General features: G+C 36.1%; 1 protein-coding gene across 2 annotated transcripts in view; it reads left to right on the top strand.

Moving 5' to 3' along the window:
- usp45 (ubiquitin specific peptidase 45) overlaps positions 1-12,190 on the top strand; it is a 44,197-nt gene that overhangs the window by 25,641 nt on the left and 6,366 nt on the right. For both annotated transcript variants that reach the window (XM_088909381.1, XM_088909382.1), the window contains exons 9-12: positions 5,597-5,684; positions 9,003-9,084; positions 10,338-10,429; positions 11,153-11,209. In XM_088909381.1, the coding sequence (XP_088765507.1) occupies positions 5,597-5,684; positions 9,003-9,084; positions 10,338-10,429; positions 11,153-11,209 (319 nt within the window). The remainder of the gene's footprint in view (positions 1-5,596; positions 5,685-9,002; positions 9,085-10,337; positions 10,430-11,152; positions 11,210-12,190) is intronic.

Here is a 12,190-nt window from a genome sequence, read left to right as displayed (position 1 = left end):
CCCTATAGTGTGCATAATGTTATTTCCAGGCCTGTTATTACAGATTTAGTGTTATGTGCAATACATTTTAATAGTTCAAGTAGGTAGCTGCGTCAGCATATGTAGGCTGCAAAGGAACAGGTAACGGGTTTAAATTTTAATATGCATTTAAGAAGACAACAGACTAACTATACTATTTTTCCTCATAACAACACTGGGACAAAGATGTCCAGAATGTTTTCATATTACACATTTTAACATTTCTGACAGTCTGTTGTACAACTTAGCCAGATCCAATGTTAACAATTTACATTAAATGAGTTGTAGTGGTAAATGGTTCAATCTTGTGTTTCTAGTAGTGTTCTGACTGCAAGGTTGAACAAATTGTAATGGAAAACAGGTATTCGCTAACAGCCTGGTTACTAAGAAGTCCACCCATCCATTCCGCCAGAGCCTAACGCAAGTAACAGGTGCATGGCTGGGCGCACACTGGATGGGAATCCTGTCCATTGCAAACACAGACATGCACAGAATCACACTCACGAGGGCAAATTAACCTCCCTGTATGTCTTTGGACTGTGGGAGGAAACGGGAGCACCAGGAGGAAAGCCATGTGATCATGGACCCCTCAGGACCCCAGTGCTCCAAGGCATCAATGCTGACCACTGTGCAGCCCAGTCCAAGTCCAGTGCTGTCAAAATTAACAGTTAACTCCTGTGTAGTAATCAAATCTGGAGCACGGTGACAAGAAAGATTAAAATGTTCTCTGCCCATCAAACAGAAATAAGTCTGAATATTCAGAACCTCCAAAAATAAAAGCTTCTCAAAATCAGGTTGCAAGGTGGTAAAATCTGATCTTGAAAAAGCTATATATGAAACTTAGGTGTTTATGTTGACACCATTTTCATTTTTAAAGAAACTGCAAGCAAAGTAACTGTGAACCACAGCTGTATATTTAGTTTAAGGTGCAGAGTCAACCTGTCATATTTCTTCAGAATCAACAGTGAAACATGAACCAGATTAGGCAAGGGTTAAACAATGGGGGAAATGCATTTAAATTGAGAACATGAGGCACTTCTTCAAACAGAGGGTTGTAGGACAAAGTAAGCAGCACCCCAGCCTCCTTCAGATCTGATCCACTCATTTCGTTGAAGAAGCAGCTGATGGAGACCCGCAGATCACTGTGGATCACAACCATACAAGCTGAGAGACCCAAATAGTTTCCTCTTGTTTGTAACATTTCTTCTTTTTTGCTGTGCTTTTCTCACAAGGGTGGAAAAGTTGGGTTTAAAAATAGTTTTTTTGTGTAGATGCTACATCGTTTCAGGAGTATTAAACAGCTTCATGGTAGCAGTTAGCTACTTAGTTAGACTTGGAAAGAACAGCTCTAATTATTTATAATATCAGGGTATTTTTTTTGTCTGTAACACTAATAATACATTTTCTTTAGTATTATGATATGAAAAGGCACAGCTGTGGTAGAATGTACAACCAGCAAAGTGCATGTTATTTACCAAAGTAGAATGTAGATTATGCCAAATTATTCTGGTTGAAGTAGTCAAAAGTGTTATGGTTCCTGCTGAAATAATGATAAATTAATTTCTCAAGATCTTTCCTCCATACTAATGCACATCTGGGGTTCCGATGTTTGAAGAAATGTGATAGTTCAGACCATTGATTTCTGACTTATTTAAGCATCTTCATTTGATAGCCTAAAGTTTCATCTGCAGTTAGTATATTTAATAAATTTGCACACTCCAGAGGGGTTAAATGAACTGGCAAAGATTATAAGGAGAAAAGTCATTGCATATAGTTGGATGGTTCTTTCTGTAGCAAACTGCTTAGCGTCTGGTACTAATTCATCCGCTGTTAATTCTGTTAGTGTTGCAGCTGTCAAATGTTTGGCAGCGACAGATTGCCTGCATTGCTACAGGGCCCTTCTGCTTGTTTTCCACTGTGCTGAGTTTTCCGACTGTAGAATTTTGACTGATCCAATTGAAGCAGCTTTACTCATTGAGCTTCTTCTAGAAAGTCCAACAACTAGATGAGTCCCCTTTATTATAATAATGATTATTCCATTCCGCTGATACCTGTGAAACCAGTTTGTTCCATTTTTATTGGCATTTTATGATCGGAATGGTGTGTGACAACAGTTTGAAATTTGTTGTCTTAAGGCAGTTCAGCTGGTATTTTAATGTATTAATTTTTGTGTTCAGATGAGACAGGCTTTCACTTTCTAAACACGTCCTTTCGTTCCTGTGAGGACTAAGGGTGCCCCTCTCCTTCCATGCTCCCAGCTCATGCAGGGCTGATGAAGAGACTACATGATGTTTCCTTCAGGCCTCGCCTTGAAGCAGTGTGGGGCTCCACCTGGAAGGACAGCCCTGACCAGTATTGAAAGCAGGTGGCAGGAGATTCGTCTTCAGCCTTGGCCATACTGGAAGTTGGGCAAATGTCACCACACATTAAAAGAGAAGAAAGCCTTTAGTAGACGATGTGAACACATTAGGTCTCTCTGGCTGCTCTCTGACACAAGCTAGGATCATTCTTGTGAAAATGCTTTGCAGCAATTAATTAAATCTTAGCACACAAAAGATATAACATTTCCGAGTTCTTTAAGCGAGCCATGCTGTTGAACGTATTTCCAACATCTCTAATTTGACCTGAAAGACTCAATTTATTTGATTCAATGTGAAACATGTTTAAAGGTGGTCCTTGTCTGAAGTATCCACTTAATTTGCAGTAATAAATGCATTTCTAAAAATAAATGCTTAAGAAAAATTTAATGGTAAAATGCTTTTACATTCAATCTTCATAGAATGATTTCCAGGGGTATGAGATGTCAGCTTTTTTGTGTCCATTTCAGTTTCTTTGAATGCATATTTTATAACTGAGTGAAACCATGTGTGATTAAAATAAGTAAAAATAATGCTGCTCCTCAATAACATTAATATGCGTTTTAATATTTTGAACTCATTCAGTACATTGATTATAAAGCAGCTGGTCTCACAGTGAAACTAAAGATGGTTGTTGAACTTGAGTTATGTATTCTAGAATGTGACATGCCGTTTATGGTTTGAGCTCCCAAAGACAGAAGTTCAGTTGATCACCAGGTTGGGGATCCTGTTTTTACTTCAACCTTTCCTTGAAATCTTTCATAAACCAATATCACACAAGCCTTACCCATATCCTACCCATCTTATTATTCAGAACCAATGTCATGCCCATTTATGTAATGGAAACGCAGCACTGTATGCCCTTCTTGAGAGAGAAGGCAACCGTCCACACGTTTTCATGGGCATTAACAGCAGTTCAACCTGTTCTTTCTTGATGCTGCCGACACTGTACAACAGGTTGGAGAGCACGGGCACTGGCTTCCATATGCCAGCACATCTGTTTGTCTAAGATTTGTCCATTTCAGCCAATGTCTTGCTTCAAGCATCATTTCAAGGAGAAGAGATCGGACATTATGTATTAGAAGTTGCTAGCTTCTCTTCACTTAAAAAAAAAAACAACTGAGATCTTCAGGTTGCTTATTGAAAAGCTTTTTTTGAAGGTGCTTACCATCAGAATGTATTTTATAGCTTTTTTGTTCATGTTTTTAAACTCTCTTTTCATTAAATATATTCATAGAAGATTTTAGCAGAATAAACCAAATGTGTATTTGGCATTGTATTTTATGCAGTAAACGCTATAAAAAAACACATTTCAAATGAGTGCCTTGAGGACTCAAACATTTAAATGCATTGCTTTGTGTGTGCTTAACAGGAGATGCCTTTAAGTATTTTAATTGAGCTTTTTCAATGAAGTAGAAAAAAAATAAGTCTTCAGAAACTGAATAAGGTTACCCTTCTGGTGAAGTGCTAGTTTACACTAAAAACATTCTGGAAAACCTGCTTTTCTGCACACTAATGATGTATGTTGCTAAGGTGTTAGATAAAAAGCTATACAGTGTTGATAGTAGTCTTCTAGTACATTAAAAGATGTTTTCTCCCAGAAACCTTAGAATTTTCAACAAGCAGCCTTGATTATATACTTAAGAATTTAATGGATGTACTGCATATCAGTATATTTCATATTTGATGACAACAGATTACAACAGCTTTGAGAAATAAAATATAAACTAAAGCTAATATTTCTTAAAATATTAATATAAAATGAAAAAGAACTGTTTTGAACAGCATATCCTAAAATCCCATCCTAAAGGCCAGAGAGGGCCACACATTATAGATCAGAAGTTGTAAGGACACCCAGCCTGGAGGACCTTTGAGGATTATAAATGAGACTCCTCTCATTTATAATCCTTCTTATGTTCTTATTACTAAAAGAAAGCAAATTTGCATTCTATCATTTGGACAGTTGATTAGAAAAATATGTAATATATTTAACAATTAAAATGGATATATCCTTATTAAAATAATTGCTTAATGTAAAATTGTTATCAAACTGATGATGCTATTATCAAAGGTGCCTGAAAATGTCTGATAAGTTTATGGTAAATTTTTCATTTATACATTACGTGTTCTGTACCACATCCGTGATCAGGCATTTTACTTAGTATGCTGTGTGTGATTGTACACCTAACCCTAGCTAAGTTTACCTGTAAGAGCTTACCCAAGGTTGCAGAACATTATTTGTGCTTGCGTAACCCTGTGTTATTATTGCCTGTAAGCCTAAACCTAATAGAAAAACATATGTACATTATTAGCAGAGAAATTATTGTTTATGTGCAAACCTAGAGAATAAATCCTCTGGATTTTCAGTTATTGGTTTGTATAGAACCTCCTCATTGGAATTCATGTGAAGCACCTAAACATAGGAAACCTAAATTAATTTATCATCCTAGGAAATAGGAAACTGACAAGTCTTTGAAACCAAGAGAGTGGATGCACCAATGTCCTTGGGTGCTACTTGATCTGTGAAAACTACTGACAAATAGTAGAAACATAATATGTAGAGTAATTTCCCCATTTGTTATTATTATTAGTTGTTATTAGATTGCTTTTGTCCAAAGTAATTTAAATACTTATATACGTACAGTAGGTATTAGATTATAGGGTTAATCCCAGAAACAGGACATGTAGTAGCTTGTGAAGTTTGGCTGTGCTCAGATGAACTATAGGCAGTGAAGTGTATGTAAAAATAAAAATGACCAGAACAGGCCTTCAGTTTACATATTGTGAGAATGAGCTCAACAGGATACAGGCTACAATGAAGTGATTTTTTATTTCAAGGGGCATTTTTGTATCCTTTAGCTCAAGAACTGTCTAATGTTGATTTTATGAGGTAAGAAGAACCTTTTTTCAGAAGCTCACCCAAAAGCAGTCTTGTTTCTGATCTGGAAGTGTTAAATCAGATTTAGAAACACATCAAGCACTTTATTTTTTTGTCTTTTAAAACATTTAGTAAAATAAATATGGTTTTGGAGACCTGTGGACAAATGGCTTTGAGAAAGCGCTGTGATGAAAAATCTTTTTAGTAACCTTATATTAGTCTGCATGTTGTTTGAAAGGGCACATTTAACAGTCTCGGAAAATACTGACACTGCCAGTAGATAACGGATAGACATCATGGGTATTTGTATCTTTTTTTAACCATTTGTTTCTCTTTGCTTCAGAGCTCCTCGATTTAAAGGTTACCAGCAGCAGGACAGCCAGGAGCTCCTTCATTACCTGCTGGATGCCATGAGAATGGAGGAAACAAAGGTAACAGATGTTTCGCTTAAAATACACAAACTAAGTACATTTTTATTCATCTTGATTTTTTATGAATCATTATTAATGTAATCTCTCTAGAGTGCAACCTGGCACTCTGACCTTTGTGTCGGGTGCCTCATCCTTACCCTGTGGAAGCCAACTCCCAGCCCTCCATCCTTTGTCCATTACAAGAGGGATCCTATACAATCTCAGAAAGAAGGACAGAAAAATGAATTTGCAATTTATCATTCATTGTGTAATTTCTGCTGTGTTCCTCAATGACGTTGCTCTTCTCTGTCTACCGTGCTAACAACAGCTCAGCTTCACTATGACCAACTCAAGCAGCTCGGGCTGTTCTCTCTGTTCTTTTCCATGCCTCTGACTGCTTTTAAACTCTGGTCTGTCCTTGTCCTCCTCTCCCACCCTGCCAAATTCACTTTGCAGGTTTTAGTCTTTGCATGTTGCCAACCGCTCCCTCATTAGGATGTTTATTTTGTGTGCTTGGTTTGACATAATTTGCTTGGATGTAAAAACCATTAAAATTGTAAAAGGATTCCTGAAATATCCTTGGTATTGCAGACAGTCATTTATGGAAATCTATTTATCCCCAGAAGTAACCCAACACATCAGTCAAATTGAATTAATTAGACATAGAATTCACAGAAACACAATCACAGAGAATGGGAGGGGGGTTTCATGCTTTCCTGTCAGCGCCACCCTCCTTGGTTCACATGTAGAGAGACCTCAAGCGAGGCTTCGCACTGCTCCAGGTGACCTTATTACCCAGGGAGCCACTGGTGCCCTGACCGAAATCCTGGGCCAAATTCAATTGTTTGACTGCCAAATATGCCATCTTTGGAAACCAGGGATATTTGCACAGTATGTGAAAAATATTTCTCATTTCTTACTTCAGGAAGTCCGATGAATCCTGAGATCATATTGGCAGTATATGAGTTGGTACTCATGTGCACGTGTGTGAAGATTATTATGGAATTTTCTATTCCGTCACTAGCGATTTCTTCATTTTTGTGTGTGGGGGAGAATTTCATTTTTACGGGGGGGGTGTGCATATGCCATTCAACATTCATAACCAGAAATAACTTTTTTGGTGATGTCTGTGTTTCTGTAGTTGTTCTCTCCAGTTGTAGTTGTTGTTTGTTCTCTCCACTGGCATTGGCAAAATATGTTGTGGACTGCCTGTATTTTTTTAATGTTGCACACTGGAAAAAACAGTTCAGTGCCCTGTATATCTGCGTTACAATAAAGGTACAAATCACAGCTTCCATGCAGTTATCATCAGGAAGCCACTTATTGCTGTTAACGTCTCAGGAGCCCAAAGCCTGTCCTTTGCGGTCCACTATTATTACACCTTAATCTTGCAGCATATCGCACGTAATAGTGTACTTTAATATTTTCTGTTGATTTGCTACATATCAACCCTATTGATATGGCTAGTAAGCTGCATACTGATCAAACATTAGCATCTGAAATGGTTTCTCAGTTGCCTTCCCATGGCTTGGCCATGGTCTTTTGTACGGTAACATTATGGTACCTTGTTTTTGGCAAGTGTAGGGTTGGTCCCACCGTGTACAGCAATTAAAACTCCTTTCAGCGTGAGCTGTATTATTTTTTTAACGGTCACTTCATGTCCCCAGGCAGCCCAGCAAGTGACATGGCTAGCAAAATAGAGCACAGTGGCTGCACGGTGGGACTGCAGACATTGTGACAAGATGAGAATGGCAGGTCTATGGATCTATTCAAACTTGTGAGCATTGACAGTTGTGCCAGTTAGAAATTGCTAGTTGTACCCGGACGGCATCATTGTGTGTCCTGGGAACTCCACATCTGCTAATCGAGCTATTGTTGTGAAGTGTCACTACCATGTGTTTTTGAAGGGAGGAGGCTTTTAGTAATGCGCACTGGCCACCAGAATCCTGTAAAAATGATTATGGCCACTAACTCATTTGGAATCATATCACTCAGAAATACAAGTCCGTCTTTGCTGTTTAATGTGTCAGAATTAAACTCTAAGTATTCGCCTTGTCTGTATTTAGATCATATACATCAACTGGGCGCTTTTTGTCTAGGCTGCTTCTTTCTTTTTCCATTTAGCCGCCTACGAATGATTCTGTACTGGGAATATTTAAAGTGGTAATAATAAACCAAATATTACACTTTCTGAATTTGAATTGAGAAACAAAAAATCTAATTTAAATAAATACATTCAATGACTCGTTCAATTGACACATTTTTCTATCTAGTCACATATTCTTACACATTTAAAAATTATCTGGGGGAAAAAAAGAAAAAATTTTGACTAATTTAAAGAAAATGAACAGTTTAATTCTTTAAAACTTAAAACAAAGGCATTCATAGTAAAATTTAACAATAATGTAATTATTAATTATTGGTTTCAGATACTCAAAGTAGCTAGTAGCTAGGTTGTAAAGTAGCTAGATCCTGCTTCTAATTGATTAATGTCTTGCACTACAGTCGCCAGCTCTGCGACCATCTAATAATGATGCTTTTGACCTAAATAAACGGTCTAGTGCACTGAACTTCACAAAAGGGGGCTACTTGTTTGGTCCTATACTGTATAGAGCTTGGCCAATTATCTATTGATTGCTACTTTGTCTTTAATGTTGGCATAAGGATAAAAGGGCAAAAGGAGAACAGAGTCACTGGCCATGTCACGTTATATAAAGGCCTTGAAATCATTAGTTATGAGAGAATAATGTAGGCTCTACAGTGTACATTCCATTTGTATTGCCTAACTGTACTGTGTGTTCACATATACACTGTTTTGAATCAGGGTTTATTTAAACAATGTGCTTTTTTATATTTTAGATGTGTGTCTGTGGATGTATTCATAGCTATATGGTATTTCTGACTGGTGGACCTATCCAGTTTTTGTAGTAATAATGATTATGCAGTAACAGTACTTTTATTTTTATCTTTAAGCCTTTAGCTCTGTTTTTGCGACGTTATGAATTTTTGTACAGGGAATTTGTTGCTGACTAATTTGTTAAATAAAAGTAGTTTGGTTTTAGCCACTTTGTTGAAACTAAAATCCTCTTGGGTTTTTTTTCTGCCGATATTTGATCTAATGATATAATCCGGCCCTTGACTGAAAAAATCATGTTAGATCTGTGAAATGGCCTTCTCTCATTTGTGACTGTTCTCATGTAACTCATGTTGAAATCTTTTATGAATGTTATATGGGCATGTTCTGTATTTTGGCAGATATTCCTTTATTCTGCTGAAAACTGTAATCAGACTTATTTGTTTTTGAGCCATTAAAATCTTTCTTTAATACATTTTTTTCAGCGTATAAAAGCTGGAATCCTGAAGGCATTTAACAATCCCACTGAACGCACTGCAGATGATGAAACTAAACGGAAAGTGAAAGGTAAGATTTATGAAAGGCAGTCTTAAAACAAACTTAGCTCAATAATGCCATCTGCTGTTAAAATGGCAGAACTGCCATCAAAATGAAGATGACCTGCATTTTTTAATCCTGTTATGAGCTTGTATCATCCAATGCTTTCAATGTTTGAGCTCCTTTTTATATATATAAAACTTTTGTGTATTTTTTTATTTTTAAGTCAGTCAGTCTTAATATTAAATTGCTGAAAAGGGAGAACGCATTAATAGCTGACCGAGAGTTTAATTCATTGAAGCTGTATAACTTAATATTTAAATTACCAACTTAAATATCAGTACACTGTAGTTTGTATTCTCTCATCCTAATCCTTAGTGCTGTTCAAGCTTTGTTATATTTTGATACAGACATGTATAACAGGGTATGTGATGTGTTTTTGTGTAGGTGATGTAGGTTACGTACAGTTCTAATACAAGTGTTTTATGCATAATTAGGGGATATTTAGTAAAATATTTTAGTAATAATGCTAGATAATGAGAAATGTTTAAAGAACACACAAACACATTACACACTTAAATATTTTGTACCTGAGCCCAGCAATAAATGATTAAATAAAGGATTCTGAGGGGCAATAGAATTGAATTAAAAACACATGAACTGACAGCAACTCCTATTTCTGACACAAAATCATATGAACTGTAACGTGTTCACTCATTTGAGTGAATACCTCACCTTGTAATGTGCATTTCGTAATCAATCCTAGAGCTAGGCCATATGATCAAAAAGATAAATGCCTGTCTTGGTTGGCCTCTTGCATAAATTAGCATTGTTTGCCAGTATAAGGATGTGTCTGTCTTTAATTCCTCATTTGGTAGTTCTTTGCAATAAAATGCAAACAAAAGGTATCAGTAATATGAATGTTTTTTTTAAATGTGATTTGTGCTATTTGTACAATGTTAACTCTTCAGTTTACAGTTTAGCAGGATAAATAATATGATTTGACGCCAGACACCATTAAAAGAATATTTACTGGAACTTTATTAATCTAAAAATGAACTGTATTTTTTGCAAAATAATGAATACAGCAATGAATTATACAGTAAACAATTCACTCAAAATACATGCTAAAAGTGTATTTATAGATGTTTATCGATATTTGTTCTGTCTCCTGTACAGATTTAATAATCAAATGTTATTGATGGTGTGTATCATTGACAAATAATCTCAGTGTATTTCAGAATTGACAGTTATATGCATAATTAACATATATATTTTCACAGCCTATGGAAAAGAAGGAGTTAAGATGAACTTTGTTGATCGGATCTTTGTTGGTGAACTCACTAATACAATCATGTGTGAGGAATGTGAACATGTAGGTATCTCTGATTATTTGAATCACCCTTGGACACTGTACTAGAGAGCATTTTTATTAATTTAATTTGTTAGTCTTTGTCTATATTAAATATGAATATGCATTTGCATGTGAATTCACAAGCATGCTTATGATCTTTCCTGTGAATTCAAGGCCTTGCCTATAATTTACATCACACGAGGTCTATGGGGATTTCTCTGCAGCCACAAAATATCCTGCTGTTCCCATAACCTGCATATGACATAGACTTATCACATCAAGTAGTCAAAATTACAGGGAGTTCAAAATGTGGTTGGTACTCTTCTGCTTCAGCATTAATCAACTCACAGGCTGATGGAGACCCAAAGATAGGTTGTGCTGCACGCTTTTTGTAGATGCCATATTATTAGAAATGTCCTGCAGTGTAAGCTGAAAAAGAACAAAAGTTCAAGAAACTGTCACTGAATTTGTCTCTTAATCACAGCAGATTATCACAATTGACTTTTAGCATCTTCAAATGTACACAGTAAGAATGTAATGATTGAGAAAGCACTTGACTAAAACTTAACAACAAAGTTAACTTTCATACCATAACCTGAATTGATGGTGTATTGGCGCAGAGAGGTGGTGTTATTATTGCTGTAAACAATAGTAGTAAAAATTGCAATTACTACCTGCAACAGAATATTTTAGAAATTGAATTAAGAGACATCATTTGTAGTATAAATTCTGTCCATTTTCTAGATCTCGACTGTGAAGGAAGCATTCATTGATATTTCTCTACCAATAATTGAAGAAAGGGTAAGACATAATATTCTGATTATAATATTACTTATGATTAAGGCTAGTATGGCGTTGAGTGTTGCAAATGCTGTTATTGTTACTAATATTTGTGATTTTTGTGGATTTTGAGAGAATTTTAGTATAACAATTACCACACTGGTCACCTTACTTTTACTGTTGCAACCCTCAGCAATTTCACTGATAAAATGAACAAAACTGAAAATAAAAATTGCAAAAACAAAATGTGTACAGTATCCTCAGCATAAAACAGCATTCCATTAAGACACAAATCTTCTAATCCTCTAATAATCACCACATTAAAAAATAGTGAGCAAGTGAGCACAGGGACATTATTTTAAACTTTGTTTTATTTTTAATGATCAGGAAAGAGCGAAGTTATTTTTGTGTGTGTGCACTGTCTCCGCTTATGTGTTTGCTCACTGCTTAGTGTGGCACATGAAGGTTTGATAGAGAATTTGCAGTTGCATGGCGAATTGAATGGTGCTATCAGGCTGCTTCTCTCAACCTTAAATTGTTGAACCTGTGTGCACCAGGCACTGCAGTATGTTTTATTCCATTTTTCCTCTTTGCGACTTCATTCTCACTGGCTCTGTGTTTCAGTGATTTCGAGCAAATTTACTGTGACTGCTCGGTGATTTAAATCCAAATTTACCCTGACAAATCCTAGCTCTGCTTATGACTATTGACTACACCATCATGAATTGTTGGCTGATTTCAGACTCGGCAAGTTCCACCAGAATTACCCCTTGTAGTGTGAAAAGCTAGATAGCCCTTTTGAGCTGAATGAGGTCTGATGTGAAATTGGATTAGAATTTCAGTAGACCGTGTTCATTGTTATTACTATTGTAATTGCAATTTCATTTATCTTTTATCTTTTTTTAATCCATGCAATTATGAACAGATAATGTAGAATTTTGACCTCTGACATCTAATTATTGATTAGCTTTCACAGACTGTGGACTGTATCTTACCAATTAT

This window comes from Atractosteus spatula, chromosome 2, assembly GCF_055471065.1.
Source record: "Atractosteus spatula isolate fAtrSpa1 chromosome 2, fAtrSpa1.hap1, whole genome shotgun sequence".
Taxonomy (NCBI): domain Eukaryota; kingdom Metazoa; phylum Chordata; class Actinopteri; order Semionotiformes; family Lepisosteidae; genus Atractosteus; species Atractosteus spatula.
Note: the sequence above shows the minus strand (reverse complement) of the source record. Positions and strands in the feature narration are given on the sequence as shown.